This window comes from Typopeltis vanoorti, chromosome 25 (genome assembly GCF_054136105.1).
Source record: "Typopeltis vanoorti isolate ZY-2024b chromosome 25, IOZ_Tvanoo_1.0, whole genome shotgun sequence".
Taxonomy (NCBI): Eukaryota; Metazoa; Arthropoda; class Arachnida; order Uropygi; family Thelyphonidae; genus Typopeltis; species Typopeltis vanoorti.
This window is the reverse complement of record NC_143573.1, coordinates 26,345,435-26,366,578: the sequence shown is the minus strand read 5'-3', so window position 1 is coordinate 26,366,578 and position 21,144 is coordinate 26,345,435. Positions and strand designations below refer to the sequence as shown.

The 21,144-nt window shown below is 34.5% G+C and overlaps 1 protein-coding gene across 2 annotated transcripts in view; it reads right to left on the bottom strand.

The window, feature by feature from the left end:
• The window catches only part of LOC150092615 (sorting nexin-19-like), a 252,772-nt gene that overhangs the window by 196,409 nt on the left and 35,219 nt on the right, over window positions 1-21,144 (bottom strand). For both annotated transcript variants that reach the window (XM_090414570.1, XM_090414571.1), the window contains exons 2-3: window positions 16,511-17,530; window positions 11,978-12,122 (exon numbers count right to left, since the gene is read on the bottom strand). In XM_090414570.1, the coding sequence (XP_090270696.1) occupies window positions 11,978-12,122; window positions 16,511-17,530 (1,165 nt within the window). The remainder of the gene's footprint in view (window positions 1-11,977; window positions 12,123-16,510; window positions 17,531-21,144) is intronic.

Sequence of the window (21,144 nt, the reverse complement as noted above, 5' to 3'; positions counted from 1 at the left end):
TCTAAATCTAATAATAAGGTGAGACACCTTTTGGCAACTCTTATAGGTAAAACAAGACTTCTCCATTGCTTCCACCTCGGTATCACTACCTCTGGGTCCGGCTACCACTGACGAGACCTCAATAAAGGTCAAAATCGGTCTGGGTAGTGGCCATTCCCTTAAAGCATAGCATTATACATGATTGCAAGGAGATGTGTTTTGCATTATGGGAGATACTAAGACAAGGAGTGATGAGCGCTTAGTCCACCTTTACCACGAGTTGCCTCAGTCCTGAAGATACTTCAGGTGCAAACTTTGTTTGCTTAAACTTGGATAAAGGATTAAACTAAATTTATGATTTTCAATGCTTCTGCCTATTTTCATTGATTTGTTTTTGCTGACCTTCATACCATATCTATTACAACAATTACTCAATTTAGTCAGGAAATCTTGCAGACTTGTAGTGGATTTATTTACAAGTATAACATCATCTGTATAAAGCAAAGAGCTGACATTAGCATCTCCAATTTTGATATCAGATTTAATACCACTTAACTTCATAATGTGATCCGTATAGAAAATAAACAACTCTTCAAATAAATAAATAACTTACCTGTACTACCTTCAATTCTAACTGCTGACTTACAACTCAAATAAAGACTAAGGATTGCTTGATAATGCCCCATTGACACTATATAACTACAGCGTACTGAATAGCTTCTCTCTTGGCATATACCTTTTCCAGTTCTACAAACCTTCTTAAATACATATCTTTGTTATATTCACATGATTTCTCAACAATTTGTCGTAAAGTGAAGATCTGATCCTGACAGCCTCTATTTGGCCTGAATCCAGCTTGTTCTTCACATGCTTTTCTTCCACAATTCTTCTCAACCATTTCTCAAGTATACTTGCATAAATCTTACCAGGAATACTCAGTAGGGAATTACATCTGTAATTCTCACATTCAGTTTTATCCTTTTTATATATGGATACTATGAGAGCTCTACGCCAATCATTGGGAATTTGTCCCTCTCTCCAGGCCTTCTGAACTATGCAGTGCAACCACTGTAAGACTTTTATACTTCCATATTTCAGCATTTCTGGTAGAATATCATCTACTCCTGCTTCCCTTACACATTTTAAGCCTTTGATGGTGTTTTCTACTTCAAGTATGGATATGTATTCCTGACTGTATACCTGTTGAGTGGTTTTTACCACTGCGCTATCACTGCTTGTTTCATTTAGCAATTTTTCAAAGTAATTACTCCATACTTCAAGGATATCTTTTTCTCCAGTTTTCATATCACTTTTATCATCTCTAATTCCTTTTACATCACTCTTCCCTCCATTTCTAAGCTTCTTCAACAACCTCCAGAATATCTTCCCACCTTCTTGATATTTATTTTCTATGTTTTTACCAAAGTACTCCCATTACTTTTGTTCAGCTAATTTTACACAGTGTTTAGCTTTCTTACATTTTTCTCTGTATTCTCTAAGAGCACAAATTGACTTATTTGCCAGGAACGTTTGATATGCTTTCTTCTTTTCCTTCACTGCCTCTAACTTCCTGTGTCCACCATGGAGTTCTGATTTTTCTATCCTTGCAGACAACCTCACCACATGCCTCTCTGGCTGAATCAATCAGGGTTTTCTTCACGGCTTGCCACTGAATCTCCAAGGTTTGTTCCTGTTCTCAAACTATTTCATTTTTTCTTCAATAATCTTTGTGTATTATAGTCTACAGTTCACATCTGAGGGCTGCTCAACTTTTATTCGCTTTAAAACTATATTACATGTTCTTCTTTTCAAAATGAAATTCAATTTTATCCTGCTCAAGACTAAATAGTGATCACTTCCAATTTCAAATCCTCTGTACACTATGGTGTCCTGCACCAGAGAGAAAACATCACTATCAACAATAACATATTCAATGAGACTTTTCTTATTCCTTGCCTCTTCTCACCATGTGAATTTGTGCACATGTTTATGTTGGAAAATGGTGTTAGTAATAACCAGTCCATGTCCTGAGCAGAAATCCAACAGGTATTTGTCATTATTATTAGCTTGGCTCTTTTCTCCAAATTTTCCCAAAATATTTTTGTATGTCTGACAATCATTTCCTACTCTGCTATTTAGATCCCCAACAAGGACCAACTTTTCCTTTTTCATTGTGTCAAATGCTTTCTCTAAAGCTTCAAAAAATTCTTCCACTTCTACCTTAGTAGAACCTTCTGTGGGACCATAGACAAAAATAAGTCTCATTGTCCAGTTCCCCATTCTCATATTTGCCCACATCACTCTACTTGAGACTACCTGCCATTCAAGATTAGCCTCATATTTAGTGTTGAATACTATGGATACTTCTTTTTTTTCTTGATTGTCATTGCCAGAATATAACATTTTGTATTTATTGCTCAGAAAGATCTCACCAACAGTACGTTTTAAAAAAAAAAAAAATTAAATGATCTAGCAGCTGCACTTTTTTGTTTCAGTCACCCCTATTATGTCGATGTGGTACTTATCTAATTCCTCAGCTAGCTCTATTTCTTTACCATTCAGGCTTCTTATGTTGATAGCAACGATCTTTAACTCTGATGATGTTGAGTTGGGGTGTGATTACAGATTTGTTCCTGTAGCCGACATTTCGCTGTTTTCCCTAGTTCCCTCGCGAAAACAAGAGGGCTTATTTATCTGGGCAACACCCCAGCCTGCATGAAATTCTGTCATGTTGCACCATCATTTATGTTGGTATTTTGGTTTAATCCAATAAGAATACAATTTGGTCAGCTAAATTCCAAATTGCCAGCCCATTCACATTCGTTCATTATCCAGGCAGATATCTAACAGCTGCACCACGAGAAGGTGAGGATTGGCGATTAGGTCAGAACCCCTGGTTAGTTCTCCGCATTCCTTTAAAGGCTATGAGGAGGTCTCCTCTCAGTTATACAGCTTTGACCCTTAAGCACCCCCCTCAAAGTTTATAAACATTTAAAAGAACTTGATCAAGATTCTTCTGATGGAAGCTCTCAGCATGGATTTTGTGCCAGTAAGGGTTGGTTCGAAAACTTTAAAGAATGGCTTTCTTTGCATAATCTTAAAATACAAGGAGAATCAGCATCAGCAGAGATAGAAGCTGTCCGGAAATACCCAGGAGAACACTATTTAAATTAAGGGGATATTAAATCCCACATTGTTTTAAAATCGAATAAGAAACTCAGAGAGTTTCATGCCGAATATAGTAAACTATAAAAATATCAGCGAATACTAGCGTGAGCCAATGCAAGTAGTCCTAGTACGTAGTACAATACCGGGCAACTCGTTGCAAAGGTGAGTAAAGTTCTGATCGCTATTCTTTGGTATTTTCCATAATGTAAAAACACACTTCCTAAGAAACGTATGCTGTTATTACATTATGGTAGGAGGTCACCACCCAGACCGGTTTCAGCCTTTTTTGAGGCTTCATCAGTGAGTAGCTAGACCAAATTAATACCAAAGGATATAGCGAAAAGAACTATATACTCTACTATATGTGCTGTCCAAAAGGTGCATCCATTAAGTTGCTTAAATATAAAGAGCCAACAGGCTTCATTTCGGCGATATATTTAAGCAACTTAATGGATGCACCTTTTCGACAGCTCGTATAGCAGAGTATATAGTTCTTTTCGCTATACCTTTTGGTATTAATTTGGTTCGGCTACTCACTGATGAAGCCTCAAAAAAGGCTGAAACCGGTCTGGGTGGTGACCTCCTACCATAATGTAATAACAGCATACATTTCCTAGTGTTAAACTGTGAATGAAATTGTTTTGTATGTTTTTATTCTTCATTCATATTTAACATAATCTACCATATACTAAGCAAGACTTGCTTAAATATTACTTGTTAGTCCCTTGCTTAAGATTTATTATTCATGTATTATCCTTGAATTTTATCAGCTATTATTTAATTATATAATTTTAATGTATATTATACTATTGAAAGGACTCTGTAGTAAATAACATTTATCTTATTACTTTATTCCTTCAATAATATTATGAGGAATTCTATGAAATGAAAGAGAAAATTAAGTAACTATAATATTTTTATTATTATTTTTCATTACTTAGTGTAAAGGTATAACCTCATGTAACGCTAATGCTTATGTTTACGTCTGTTTTGATCGTTGCCATGGAGATAGAAATAAAATAGAATGTGCGAGTGTAGGGCGTGAGCTTCGATAATGGAGAGAAGAGAAATTAATGAGTTGGATGGAGTGAACAAGTTTTAGGCAGGAAGAAGGCATATAAGTGAGAGGTAAAAGTAAACAAAGACTGAAGGGCAGGAAATTCAAGGGAGTAGCATTCAGAAGTGTACGGAGACGAGGAGAAAACTTATAGACAGCTGAGAGTAAAGTCAGCGGTGGCAGTAATAGGAATTTAGTACTGTAATAAGATGACTAAAAGACCGGAAGATTAATAGAAGATTCAGAATAAATCCACTAAGTTTTAGAATTACTACGTATTCCTATATCGCTTTAAAGAAGGATTGTACAAAGCTCAATTTGTTATACAGTAGTAAACATGGAATAATTATTCTGCCCTATAGTAAGTCTGTCAAGAATTGTGTAGTGTGATAAATAATAATTCAGTTATCTCCTTGAAGAATTCTTTTGAATAGTGTTCCATCGAAATCACAAGTGAATATAGTTTGAAATGTGCTAAGGATTAATCCCAGTAAGAACAGTCCTATTTTATTTTATTTCAGTGTGAAGGTTTAAGTGATAGTTCCGTCTCGAATATCCTAACATTTACTGTGGCGTTTCACTGAATTTAGCAGAAGTTAGAAGTTTGAAAATAATTCCCCTTGAAGCAATAACTGCAGCGATTAATAATGTTATAAGTGCTTGCTAAGTGTTAAATATAGTAACTGAGTGATACCAGCAAATTTATTTAGCAGGAAATTCTTTATAGTTCGCCCACCGATTAGAGATCCTTCGACACTTCTGCACATCTCAGAAAAAGGAGAATCCATTCCGATAATAGGGTAATCAGTCCGTATTGTGGGATGAGTTGTTTATTATTACCGGTCAGAAAATTAACTTCTCTTTTATGATTATTGTAGTTAACTAAGTTGCTTGTATAACAGTTTGAAAATTTTACCTATAAAGCACGTGATTTCGCATGTTGGCGACCAATTCAGACGTCCTTCATTTCTTTCTCCCCTTCAGCATGAATCGTCTATTCTTGGAAAGAATAGAAGCAGGGACCTACAAACGGTGGGCGAACTATAGTATTGATCAGCGTGAACAATCTTTGTTATTGAGAGAACTGTGAATTTTGTATCTGAAGATTTGAAGTCTAATTTAATATGAATGTTTTGACCTGAAGAACTAAGTTAATTGTATTATCTTATTTTTGGAGTTAAATTTATGTATTTGTCATATACCTTGTATTAAATGTTTTGTTTTGTTGATTTCATATTGTGTGTGCCTGATTCTTTTTCACTGCACTGTTCATAAAAAGTTTGAACCTTGCGGAAGCCCTAAGTGAAAAATATTAATTTCGGCCTGTATGAATAAGGAGACTGCTAAGTTAATTGAAAATTGATTCTACTATTTTACATAGACTAATCTAAATATAGGGTGGCACAGTATAAATATAAATTTCCCTACATTTTGATTAGTAATCAATCAGCAATTAATTGATTTTATTAAGAACAACATTATAACAAGATGGCGAACCATAGAACCAAGAAGGACGTTCCAACACTAGGAAGTGTGTTTTTACATTATGGAAAATACCAAAGAATAGTGATCAGAACTTTACTCACCTTTGCAATGAATTGCCCGGTATTGTACTACGTACTAGGACTACTTGCATTGGCTCACGCTAGAATTCGCCGATATTTTTATAGTTTACTATATTCGGCATGAAACTCTCTGAGTTTCTTATTCAGTTTTAAAACAATGTGGGATTAAATATCCCCTTAATGTAAATAGTGTTTATATCACCAAAACAAAGCCTGTTGGCTCTTCATATTTAAGCACCCAGGAGAACTTTTAAAAATCATTGAAGAAGGTGATTATAGTGCAGACCAGGTGTTCAATGTGGACGAATCCGAGTTACATTGGAAAAAAATGCCAAAAATGCATCTATATTTCAAAAAATGAAAGATCAGCTCCTGGATTCAATATTTCCAAAGATAGAATTACTCTGCTGTTTTGTAGTAATGCATCAGGTGATTATATGACAACACCACCCTACCTGTTATTGGCAGTCAACAAAAAGGCTAGCATGTTTGAAAATTGGTTTTTCAAGTGTTTGTACCCAATGCAGAAAGTTACACAAAGAAAATTAATATTGACTTCAAAATTCTACTAATTTTAAATAATGCACCAGGCCATTTATGCATTATGTACAATGAAGTTCATGTACAATTTGTAATTTTTATAATTTTAAACTATGTATTTGTTTCATAGTTTATATGTTTTTTTAACTTACATGAATTACTTGAATTAAATAAAAATATATTTTTGTTAGATATGTCGTTTATATAATTTAAAAAAAAAAAAAAAGAAAAACAATTTCGGAACATAACCCTACTTTTTCTATGTGATCTGAGTCTTGCATAACGTGATTTATATAACGCAGCATTAGTATGGAACCCAACATCCGCATTATGCGAGAGGATTACCTATACTTTGCATCTACGTATTAAATTCACTAAAGAAACTGAGACATCAAATTATCCTTTCTAGACATTCTTCTCATCTGCTCACATCAGGTAATTTAATTACATCAGTGTATCGAAAGCCCACCTTCACTGGATGCTACCGCTTCAGCAATCTGCACACCATCCTTCTCAAAAGACAGGAATTATAAAATCATTATTTGGACAAGATAACACTATTTGTTTGACTCATGAATTACAGGAAGAACTCTTAAATATCAAATGATATATGAAAATAAATGGCTTCTCAGAAAGGACTATACAACATCTGTTTGACTCCTACAAATCTAACCTAAATAATAAAGAAACAGTATGCAGAGTTCCAATCTCATATATTTTAGGCATTTCAGAACTGATTTCCAGAATTCTGAAGAAATACAATTTAGTAGCTACTTTTATACCTATCAATAAAGTATCAAGTTTTTCCCCCCTCTTCAAAAGATAAACACTCACCAATATCTCTCTCTCTGGTATATACCAACTTCCTTGTGACTGCCATCTATCCTACTTCAGACAAACTGGATGCTCGACAGAAAAGAGAATACAAGAACATCAATCGTATATTTGCCACAGGAATTCTTATAAATCTGGCTTGTCTCCATATGGAATAGACACAGACCACAATATTCTTTAGTCTGAAACATGATATTACATCATTGTTGGTACAAATTTGGAATGACTGCCTATCTTTATCTAAAATATGGTAAATCTTATTAGAACACATAATTAATATTTTTTTTTAATACAGTTATGATTAACCTATGTTTCCTCAGTTATAACATTATGCTGTTGCAAGTATAACATCAAGTGACTCTTTCTGTTTCAAATGAATCCATTGTTGGTATTCTACCTTGTAATCAACTGTCTAAGTTTCAGACTGAAATATCTGTCCTTCTAAACAAATAAATAGTATTACCTATACCTTGTGTTTTTGTTTAAATAAATAATAATATTGTGAAATTTGTTTGTCAATGTTTCCTGCCATTGGGAAATTGGCTTTGATCTTAAAAAGTGTCTGTAGTCTGTATGTGGTAAAAAAAAAAAAAAAATTAAATGATCTAGCAGCAGCACTGCCGTCTCATTTCCCTTAATTCCAATGTGGCTGGGAATCCAGCACAACAGAACATCAAAATTAAGGATTTTCATTTTGTATAACAGATGTAACAACCTCACACAGAACTGAATGTGGATTATACATAGGAGAGGAGATGTAAATTACCTGTAAAGAGCTGAATGACACTATATAAATTACACACTTTTGGTAGCGGTTTTCTTTTATATGCACAAATGCTAGCTGAATGCATGCAACTCTGCTGTATAATTGCTGCAATCAGGTGGGATCTAGTTGGAGATAGTAATGTCAATAAACACAGCAACCCAGCCAACATAGGTGTCAGTTCTTTAACCATCAGTATAGATGGGCAAGAAATTAGAGTGGGCTGCTGTGTGCATTAAATAATTGTAGGTAGACAGATGATGCAGCATGACTCTTCTGTAGTTGACAAAGTGAGAGGTTGCAGGATGGTGCCATGGAAGGATGCTGTTATATTTGGTGTAGGCAACATTCTTGCCAACAGCTTGCATAGTTTCTTTAACATGCACACCAAAAGGACATATGACAGTCTGATGTGTGTGTGTGATATTGAACTTTCCAACAGAAAAAAAAAAAAAAAAAAAAAAAGACACTGGTCCATGTAGGATGATCTAAAAGAGACTTTATCTTAAGGACATAATTAAGAGACAACTTTTTCCATCTATGTGATAGAGCCAGTTCATTTGCTTCAACATAAGACTTTGAATGGGAGATGTGCAAAAAAGCATTAGTATAGATCTCATCCATCATCAGATGGATGAGATCCAACCATTGCAAGTTATTCTGTTTTGCAGAACCATAGACTTGAGACCCATAACCCAGCTTTGAACATATAAGCACATGATAAAGACGAAGCAATGAAGATTGATCTGCACCCCATTCAGTAGACGATAGAGTGTGAAGGAGATTCAATGCTCTCTTGCACTTTTCTCTTAGTTGGCAAATGTGTGCAAGGAACGTAAGTTTTCTGTCGAAGATGAGTCCCAAGAACTTGACTTCTGTTGTGACTGGAGTAACATTCGTCCCATTCTTAATTCAGGATCCGAGTGAAGAGTGCATTTTTGACAGAAGTGTACAAAAACTTTTTTTTTTTCTGTTGTAAACCTGAACCCATTACCAAAAACCCATAGAGAAACATGATCAATTGCTTTCTGAAGTTGTTTTTCAATTACCCTCATATCACAAAAAGTGACAGTAAATTTAAGTCATCAACATATAGGACACTGTCTACAGTAGGAGGAAGCCGTTCAGTGATTGAGTTAACTTTGATAGCAAAAAGTGTTACACTTAAAACAGAGCCTTGGAGAACATCCTGTTTTTGAAGATCATTATCAAGATAGCATACTTCCCATTCTGACTTGGGAAGCTCACCAGACAGAAAGTTTTTAATACATACAGGAAGGTGTCTCTGAGACCTAGGTTATAGATGTCTTTTAATATGCCATATCTCCAGGCTGTGTCATAAGCTTTTCCGTGTCAAAGAAAACTGAAACCAGATGTTCTTAATTCAAGAATGCATCTTAATACAAGTTTCTAAATGGACCAAATGGTCTAAAGTTGAAAAATGTCTATAAAAGACACATTGTGTGTTGGAGAGATCATCTTTGTTTTCTAAATACCACAGAAGTCTGGCATTAACCATTTTCTCTAATATCTTACAAAGAACAACTAGTGAAAGCAATAGGTCAATAATTACTTGCTTGTGTAGCCTGTGTAGCTCAGCGGATGTGGCATTTGCACACCATCGCGCTTGGCCGCACGAAGGAAGGCTTGGTTTCGAGTCTAGTCGGCGACTAGAGGAAATTTTTCTAAGCCTTTTTTCGACCGGTTCGCGAGTTAGTCGATCTCTGGCACGGGCAAGCAGGTTTTTCGTCCTGTAAACTCAAGAAAATCGACCGTAAAACCCACATTATTTTTTCAGACATTAAATATATTGTGGTAGGATTAGGGACCACGAGATGGCGGCACATTTGAGCCGTCTCTCTTCACTGCGCACCGCTTAATTAGTGATAGCCTTGGGCCATCTGTCTCTGATTGGGTACCAGTGGAGATTGAACTGCCCACTCAGTCTCCAAAAGTTAGATAGGGCTAAATGGCCCCGCCTACTCCCGTATACGGGAATAAAAAGGCGTTAGCTGATAGCTGATTTATTTGCTTGTGTTGGATTCTTTCCTGGTTTTGGGATAGCAATGACAACTGACTTATGCCAAGTATCTAGAACATCTTTCTCTGCAAGTATTCTGTTGTGTATTAAGAGAAAGAGATGCATAGAAGATAATGGTAGTTTATTTTTAAATTACCATACCATTACTTTAAATTAAGTTTAGCAGAACTACAGTAGGCCAAAAACTATGTAACGTGTATTTATAATAATGACTGAAGTATCTCGCTTCACTTATACCATGTCACGCGGTGCCTTCCAATTTTGTTGTCTAACCGTTGTAAACCGTTACTGTATTCCTCCTTTTTTTTTGCATTTATTATTTTTTTCACTGTTTAGTCTTGACAAAGCTAGTCAGTTTTGCTAGCGAATAAACCTATGATCTTATAATCCAAATATCTGTTTTGTGTTAATTATAGTTAATAAAGACCAAATATAACTTTTAACACGAACATCCTAAAATAACTGTCGGACAAAAATAATTATTTTGAATCAAATTCTGTCGACTAAGTAGTTAAACACAATTGGCACACATTAGTTTACCAAGATGATACAATATTTAAGTGAAGAAAGTATATGAAAGGATCTCTTATTCTGTCGTAGCATTAAAAACTATAATTATATGATAAATGAAGTAGGAAAAAAATATAATTAATTTGTACGTATTTAGTCTATCTAGCACAACTAAGACTCCAGTTACTGAGCATATTGCAAGGAAATTCATTTCCTTGCTACAGGTAACTGAAATGCAGCTATAATACAAATAATCTGGTTACGAGCTCTCCGCAGTGTGATAGATTATCGCACCTTGTAATGGATGATGCAGCCCAGTTGCACTTCTTATTCGTGTTCTTTCAAACAGATCCAGGTTTTCCTGGACACGTATATACATCCTCGCCAGTAGGGAGGTTAATAGACTTGCTTCATAGCCTTAGTTGTCTCTGCATAAACTTTAACAGAGACATCACTAAGAGAAATGTACAAAAGCCTCCCCTTTCTGTAACCTCTTCCTCCCTTTCCCTGAGAATCTACAGTTCAGTGAATATCAACAGTGCCTTTTCATTGGAAAGACTTGGAGTTGAATCTCATCTCTAGCATGTGAAGAACTTTTATAAGGGCTTTTCAACTGAAGATAAGTTGGATCAGTCTTATCCAGCAAAACAAGCAACTAGCTAGAGAACACATACAATTAAGACATACAGTATATGTAATGCACTCACCTCATGGCCTTGTGTACTTTGGTCATAATTACAAACAAACCTTATCTGACTTCTAAACCATCAAGTTCTTTATCTTAGTATAGTTGACTGGGCATCCATAATTCTTGAAATTATGGAAACTTGACAGTGCTTAGAAAGGTTAACTATAATTTCAATAATTATATCCAGCTTTTCATTATCTATATCAGTGACAGTACCCAGAGTTAGCAAAAATATCCCGCTTAAACTATTATGGTCACTAATAAGCACAAGAAAAATATATAAACCATAATAAATTATTGCCTTATTGTGACCCTTTATGTTAATATGAAAATATTAAATGAATTAAATTAAATAATTATACACATACAGGTATTGTAAAACTAAAGATATTTTAATAGGCAAAATAAGGCAGAATTTGTTCACATACTCAAATCATATTAGATAAATGGTTTAACAGTTTATTTGCTAGAGATGTCTGTTTTCTTAGATAAGATGAAAGTGCTTGAAGTCCTGATTGACATAGTAATTTCTTTATGGCTGCCGACCATCCAACCATATAAATTTATTCAAACAGATTCCAGTCATATCTGCCTTGATTATTTTATTATCTACTGTATTTCCATGTATAATAATCTCTCAGCTAAAAATTGTGATAAAGTAGCTAAAGGACACAATAAAAACATCCATTATTAACTGATGTAATGTTCTTATATTTTAAAACTTTCTCTCAATAAAGACAAGCATAAAATGGCTTTTAATCTAAACAAAATTAGTTCTTGAATACCTGTTAATTATAAAACATTTATCTTTGCTGTAACAAACACAAACTACCTTTAAGATGTTTCCTCAAATTTGGATTGTCTTCAAGTCTTTCTTGAAGAGTTACAAACTCACTAAATCTTCTCTTAACATGTGCAGTACGTCTTACAATTTGAAGAGCACTTTGTGAATCAGCATCATTATACAAACCATCATACTAAAACAGAAAATAAAATATCAAAAATTTTATTTATCTTAAAATTACTGAAAATATTAATGTAATACTGATTATGAAGACAGATTAAAAATTTGTAGGCTGCAGATATTAGCAAACAGGAAAAAGAGGGGTGATATGATTGAGACTTCTGAAAGAGTTATACAGAATTTCAGTACATGGAATTTTTCATTTTATGGAGGATGGGGAAAGGAAGTGAGGGCATCCATGGAAATTGAGAATGAATGCTGTCAAAGAAGGTGGGGGATAGGCCTAGATTTTTTTTTTCTCATAGAGTAGTGCGCGATTGGAATGGATTGCTGTTGGATGTTGTGTGTGCAATTAACGTGAATGAATTCAAGAACAGGTATGAAGCTAGCCCCCCCCCCCCCCTCAATGAGTTCCTGACTCCCTGGAGGTCTCTCTTAATAACAATGATAATGGCTGAAGTATTAGTATTATACTGGTATCTTCATGAGAATCTGAAGGCCTGAATAATAATAATAATTTTTTATTTTTTCTATTACTGGTTCTTGGTTTAATTCTTTCATAATTTCTTCATTTCTTTTGTGATCAAATAGGATATACTTTGCAGTTTTTCTCATAAACTTCATTTCTGCTGTTGTTAATCTTTGTTTGTCTTTTTGTTTTATTGTCCAGATTTCGCTTCCATACATTAAGACTGGTAGGGCTAATGTATTGTATATTTTTAGTCTGGTTTGTTTTTGAACTAGGTTTGGTTTAAATATAGTTAATTACACCTGTTATTTTTAAATATTTTGCAATTTTTACGTTTATATCTTTTTCATATGTGATCATACACCCTAGGTAATTAAATGAATTCACCTGTTCTAAGATCTTGTTATCTATTAGTATTTTTGTTCTTGCTGGATCTTGTCCTTTAAAGACCATAGTTTTTGATTTTTCTGTTGATATTATCATACTATAATCTTTGGATATCTCATTTAGATCTAAAATAGCTTTCTGTAGTTTATCTTCAGAATTTGTAATTATTATTTGGTCGTCGGCAAAGAGGAGAGTGTTTAAGTTTACTGTAGAAGAAAGTTTAATTCCTTGATGTAAATTTTTATTCCATTTTATTATTATTTCATTTAAGTAGATATTAAAAAGAATTGCTGAGAGGGGACATCCCTGTCGAACCCCTTGGTTTATCTCTCTCGTATATGATAGCTTTCAGGATATTATTTGGTATTTGTCTTTTTTTTAATATGTTAAATAATATGTTTCTTTTAACTTTGTGAAATGCTTTTTCAAAGTCAATAAATGCAATATGCGTTTCTAAATTGTATTCTCTTCTTTTCTCTATTATTAATTTTAGGCAAAAGGCTGGGTCTATACGTGATCGTCCTTTTCTAAATCCATTCTGTAGTTCTAAAATAAAGTTTTCGGAATATTTCATTAGTTTGCTATTTAAGATTCTGCTATATATTTTGTAACAGGAATTTAGTATACTGATACCTCTATAGTTTTTAGGGTCATCTCTATTACCTTTTTTAAAGATAGGAATCACAATTGCTTTTTTCCATTCTATTGGGGGGATACCAGTTGAATAAATTTTATTTAAAAATAATAAGTCTTTCTTTGAATCTAGTTCCTGCATATTTATATAGTTCTGAACCTAGTTTATCTTCTCCAGATGATTTTTCGTTTCTTGTTTCTTTCAGGCTAATTTCTAATTCTTCTTTAGTTATTTCCTTTTCATTTTCGTTAATTGTTTGCCAATTGTTTTTTTTTAAATATTTGTCTATCCACAATTCTGTGTAGTAATTTAGAAATTAAAATGATAGAATAAGTTAATATACTTTTGTATTAAAAAGACAAAATAATTAGAACAGAAAAATGGAAACTAATAGACTAGTTGGAAGATCATGAAAATGATGGAAACATAGAGTAAAATATTACTGATTATTATGTTCAGACTTCCATGGAATCAAAGACTCATTGTGAGGTGCATAGATACACCAGGAAAGTGATCACTCCCAAATAAATTCTCATCAGTTTTCCACTTGAAGAGTGGGAAAAGGGAGGGGGAGCAGATAGACAATTAAGTTTATAGCAGTGAATGTTTGGGTAGGCATATAAAAGAAAGTGTTGCTTCCTGTTTTTAGGAGTGACAGATTACTGTTGTCAAGCATATGCTCAACTCATCTTATGTTTGTTCAAGCAATATCCGACACAGATGTAATCCATGACAATTTTATTGTAGGAATGTTTTTATTATTTCTTTTTGGTGGTATCATCTGGCTTCCTGTGTTGAGTATTTAAGCTTTCATTAGCCTTGGATTTTTTAATTTTTAGAGAATTGAGAATGGCCAGTATCCATCATTTCTTCTTCATCAGGAAAAATATCCATGACATTGTAATATTGTATTCCTCCCTAGGGCACTAGGTATATGTATTATTTTATCTTCTTCAATGGAAAAAAAACAGGTATCATGCCATCTGAAGATGATTCATCTATCAGAGGATCTCAAGATATGTCTTTAACCCTCTGCAGTGTATATTCCATTATCCTTTTTTATTAGTGGATTTTCGAGCAGTGGGACCATCTTTGCCATGTCCTCAGGATGAGTACATACCTACTGTCCCCTTCATTGGCTCAAAGGAGGCAAGCAAGTCATATCGTTCAGGGATGTTGTAAGTGTGAGAAGGTAGGATCAACATACGGGTTTGGATCCCTATTAAGACTTTTTTTTACAGTTGCCTTCTCAGCATAAGAGGGTTTACTAGATATTGCTGCCACTTCTTTTGGTATATATAAGTGCCATATACGCTGTTTTTTTTGTTTGTTTTTTTTGGATTTCCTTCTTATCATCCCATCTTGGGCATGCTCAGGAGTATGCCAGGTGGTCTTCCTCACAGAGCATTTTGCTCTTGCATTCTTCATTTTCATTATCTTTAATGCCATATCTGGCTCAGATACCAGAACAACGACAGGCAGTTGAAGGATAACTATATTTCTAGCATTTAAATCACCATAAGGGATTTGGGATATAGAGCCTTACTGGACAGTTGAGATATCCAGCTTTGACAGATGTTTTTGGTTTGTTGAAGGTAAGGATAATGTTTCTGGTGGGAACCAGATGCCCATTCCAGACTGCAGCTGCTGATGTTTTTGGTTTTATGTTGATGATGATATGGTTTCTGAACCTGGTTGGGACCTTTTGAAGGCACCTAATAAACAAAGGGATGAAGAAGTATTCATTCTGAGGAGTAATTTAGTTCAGTGCAAGAGCTCCCCACCCACCATGGAGCCACAAACACCACTCTCCAGCAAGCAGTGACTGCACTCAGGAGTGGAACATCCAGGGCTACCTCAGGCACTATATGGGTACCACAGCAAGTCTTGGACCCACTGCACCACCTGTGATCCCTGCAGGCAACTCCACTAGCCAAATGGTCAACTGAGGACCATTTGGCTAGTGGACATCCAGGACCACCCATCTCACCAAAGCAGAGGCCAAAGTGATGCAAGACTACCAGGATCCAGTGTCCACAGACTGCACTGTACAACAAACATGGCAGCAAGCCATTGGATCTCAGTTATGGTTTTCTGGAAGATAGGATAGCAATAAAGACTCCAAAGAAGTAGAGCAAAGAATACAGAAAGGAAAGCATGCATAGAAAAAGAATAAGAACAAAAAGGGCCAGTACCATCACTTGGAGATCCTCTCCTAGGTGCTTGATATGGAGGGGGCCAAACTGGAAACTTTCAAGGTGTTGTAATGATTCAAAAAAAGTTGACTAGGCAAAGAAAAGAACTAATAATGAAATTAAAAAAACAAACAGAAAAACTAGACAATATTCAAATGAGGAAACTGAATTAATAGTGACATAACCTAAGCCATGATTACTTGCTATTAATAACAGAGAAAAAAACTGAAGGAAAGTAGACTATAAGAACACCCACGAAGAACATTTATCTGCCAAATGAAAGAAAAGCAATCTACTCAGGAATTAAACACTTGGCAGATGACAGAGCTTCTGGGAGTATCACAATGTTTCTGAATATGACAGTATCCAATTTGAAGTACATCTGATAGTCTCTTCTACAGGATAAAGCATTTCAATAGCTTGGTTCTAGAAACATTCTGATGAAGAAAGATGCAACTAATTAGTCCATGAACAGGGGACTCAAATAATTATAAATTTAAAAAAAAGCTTAAAAAAATTACAAGTTTTAAATTTTGCAATTTTTTAAAGTAGGGTCAGTGAAGATAAAAGGGAATAACATTAAAATATTGGCAGGCTCATTTTTCATCCATAATTTCAATAAAAACATGAAATATATTAATATGCTACATGAATTTTGCATCTGACAATTAAAATTGCTTGCAAAATGATTAATAAGAAATTCACATTATTCCTACCTTTATGGAAAAAAGGGTATATATATTTCCACCAGGTTCAACTTGCTGCTCAGTGCCAGAAATTCTAATATCAGTAAATAGTTGTGGTTGCTCAATAGCTTCTTCTGCCTCTTCAACATCAGCAGGTGATTCATTTGTTTTTTTTTCCTTTTGGGGAGATTTTTTTTCAACCTTACATTTTCCTCTCTTACCAATAGCAGTAAAATTACTTAAAGGTAGAAGAAGATTAGGGAAACGAATATGTGACAAAAGATCCAAGCTGCGGGACCGCATTATCCTTTGATTTCCAGATTCAGTATCAGATTTGCTAGATGTATCATCATCATCCTCATCCATGACAGATGAAGTTTTATCAGAAAGATTTACATTGCTATGTGCCCGCCCTTTATTTATGGACAATTTAAAACATTCAAGCATTGCACTCTCAACTTCTAGGTCTGCAGTGCCACATATATTCCAATCATTAGAATTTTGATAATGATGCATTTCAATTATTTCAGAAGATGTGTGCAATTCACTTGGTACACTTAGCTGTTCCATTAATGGTAAGGAACATGTCACAAGTGAATTTCCAACTTCTGAATTTGCTAAAGATTCATTATCAGAAGTCCTCTGATCTCTAAAGGAGTCAGTGTCAGAAAGTGTTTTGGAGACACTGCTGGGAGTACTGCACTGTTTCTGAATACAACCATCTCCAATTAACAGTGCATTTCTACTGATAGTTTCTTCTGATTCTATAGGAGAAAGTGTTTCAAGATCTTGGGTTCTAGAAGCATTTTGATGCATACAGTACACATCATGGTTAAGAATGCCAAGAAGAGATGCACTTAGCCATTCTGGATCAGAGAGTAAATTCACAAGAGGCTGCAGCATATTTTGAGTTAATATTTCAACCACCATTGTGTTCAGCAAGGTACAAGTTAATAATTCAACTGGTCCTAATACATCTATCACTTTTCCAACAATTTTTTTCAAATAGCACCATTCAGTTAGATGATCATTCAGAGCAGGGTGTTTCATCTGAAAAAAAAAAAAAAAAATTACAATTCTTCAGTAAGCTGTCATTGTAAAAAGATAATTATTTAAAATGTCAAGGGCTTACAAGCAAAACAATAAATATGCATATACAAGAAGGATTTCCTACTCTTAAAACAAAAACAAACAAACTAAGTTCTCACCCCACACACATAGCACTGATATGCTTATAGGTCCTTCGGCCTCTTATGTATGTGATCAATTAATATATAAATATATAAAAGTTTTTATCCTGGGTCGATGATTATTTTGAAATATAGTTTCTTTGAATTCACATACTTTGCTTCTTATTCTGTACTACCAGTTCTGAAAAACTTCGTAGACATGTTTGTGAAAAGTCCTATGCAATTCCATACATATTTCTGTGAAAACACACATAGCACTGATGCTATGAATTTTCAATGATGAGCTGCAACTCAGAAGCTCTGGGCCAATTTCTGTACACAGCATTTTGAAAAACATGCTCTTGATACTGCCATTCTTAAACTTGGCTAAGATATATTAATGATATGTTCTCTATTTGACCACATGACTCAGACACATTAGACTTTTTCCATCCCAATAGCCAGCACCCAAGAATCCAGTTCACTACAGAAAAATAAAATAATAGCCTGCCTTTTTTTAGATATCCTAATCACATTTCTGCCCAATGGCACCCTTTCACTTTCTCAGTTTACAGAAAACCTGCTCACATGCAAGTAGACATATACGTAACCTTTCCCATCATCTCTCTTATCAACAATATGGTGTCATCAAAACCCTTGTCATCAGAGCCACCATCCTCTGTTCTATCAAGGTTTATCTTACAGCTGAACTTACTTGCATTTGCCAAATCTTCCTGTAATGGTTAGAATGCTAAACAGATCTACAAATTATCTTATCCCTCACATCACTCTCAATGTACAGATTACAATAATACCATTACTATTCCTTATATCTGGGGCACAGTACAAAAAAATAACCAGAATTTTCAAGAAATATAATCTCTGCAGTGCTGTCAAGCATCATCTGAAGTTGGCTTCCACTCTCTTAAGGATTTACTTCCTCCCTTCTCTGTTCCAGGTGTGTACAAGGTGCCTAGTTCTTGCAACTTATTATATTATGGTCAAACTAGGAGATCTGCTAACTTCTGCCTACATGAACACAAAATATACATCTACCATCACAACCACGGTCAGTCAGGTCTAGATGACCATTACTTGGATATTGTACAGAATGAGATGGAATAAAACTTATGCTTCATCACAGCAAATACAAACTTGAAACATTCTTTTTAGAGTCAGCAACATATTAAAAAAAAAAAAAAAATCCAGCCTAATATTAATAAATATGGAGTTGTTAAACTTCCCAAGATTGGGGAAACTTAACACTTAGGCCTCCCGTCCAACAACTAAGGTTAGCCAAAAGCACCCATACAGGGCTGTTGGACTCATATTACTTTAGGCTTTAAATGGTATAATTTCTTCCACTTAATGTTTTGTGCTTGTTTTTGTGTGTGTTATTACAATTTTAGTATTGTATTCCTGATGATGTCTCTGTCATGGAGACATCTTCAGGAATACTGATGAAAACTCAGAATGATTAAACTTGTTGTTTAATTATTTCTTTTTATGTTCTATTAACATAAAAAGAAATAATGCATAAACATGTATTTTGCAATAAACAATATTATCAGTTAGCATGAGCCAAAGCATACAGAATCTGGATGAAACAATGGAAATTAGCCCTGTGCAGCTACAAGGGACATTACATCTCTTCCAAACTGATGGCTATATTTCAATATGGAAAATGTTTTTTTTACTGAAGTGTCATTCTAACAACAAAGTCTACAGATGGCAGTATAATGGTGTAAGGTTCCTTTGTGGTATATTGGTAACACTGAATCATGAATTCCAGAACCTATACCAATGTTCTAAACAAATGTGCATGCCCTACAACTGTGGCAACGTTACTGTACCAACAGTTACAACCTCTAATACAATAATGCTTCATTTTACTGGTTGTAACATATGGTTTAAAGAGAATAGCATCAAACCATTGCACTGGCCAGCATAGTCTTGACCTGAATCACACACATCTGTGAGATTAAAAGGAACACAGAATTAGTGGGCAAATGGTCCTCTTCATTAGAAGAACTTATCTAATGTTTTAAAGCAGGAGTGAAGCACAATGTCACTAACTTTCTATTAGAAATCAGTAGTCTTCCACTATACACTGAAGCAGTTATAAATTTTGTAAACAAAATTTAACTGCTTTATAACAAAATTTGGCTTCAGCCAAAGTTTACAAAACTTTGGCTGAAGTTTTGGCTATAATAACTGCCAAATCTTTACTGATAAAAATTAATAATGTTATTTTCAGAAAAACTAACTGAGGCTTCTGAGAATAACACATTATTAATTTCCATTACTAAAGATTCATATACTGTATATACATATCTTTATTGGTGGAGCATATGTACCACAACTTTTGGTAACACAGTTCATATCCTAAGGGTGGCTGTTGTCTTTTCTATGAAGTTTCTCATACATCTCTGATGCTATGTGTTTAGTAAAAGTCCCTTTGAACAATTGTTCTTTGAGTTCATTGAAATAGATTTGTGAACTTGAAGTCATTTTTACTTGAAGTAAAAATGACTTTAGAATTTCTATTTTGATATTCTCACTTCCATATCAATGTTAATGTTTTAAATTAGGAGTGATTCACAACATCACCAACTTTCCACAGGTCATCATCTATAAAACAATGGAAAGTGATCAAACATGGTGTTATGGCTAAATTACAACAGAAACTGCAAAATCAAGACTAACCAGATACTTCATGGCAACAAAAAGTTATTAACTAAGGACCTAGAACCTGATGTCTTATAAAGGGGAAAACAATTTAGATTAATCAAGAGAGTTAATCTTGAGTTTTTAGAAGCAGAAAGGCAAGTTATTTTAGAAAATAAGTAGCCATAATTTTTTCTGGTTTATTAAGCATGAGAGTGGAGATACCAGTTCAATGTAGAAAAATATAAGGTTTTAAAATTGGAAAACAAAGATGGGATGTAGAATTTACTCTTGGTGGGGATATATATTATTGAAGGTGAAAGAAATGAGAGATCTTGGGGTAATGGCAGATAAGGATCTGAAATTTAGAGGACATATTGCCAAAATTGTGAGGACAACAATGAATTCTGGGAATGATGTAGAGGACAATGACTTGCAGAAGTAACAAGGTTCTGATTCCATTGTATAAGGCTCTAATTAGGCCACATATGGACTATTGTGCATAGATTTGGTCACCTGGTTTTCAAAAGGATGAAGAGATGTTGGAGAGGGTCCTGAGGCAATTGACCAAAATAGTTTCTGATCTCTGGAATGTTGAATATGAAGAAAGGTTGAGATGATGTAAATTTGTCTATGCTGACAGAGCCTCAGTAGCTAAGTAAGCATAGACAAAGCCCTTTGGCTGGAAAGACCTAGGTTCGATTCTCGTCAGTGACATAAGGAACCTTTATCTAGTCTCTTTCAACTAAAGGTGAGTTAGTCAGTCTCATACAGAGGTACGGATTTTTTTTTACCTGGAAACTTGGATTTTTCATCCTGCAGAACAGG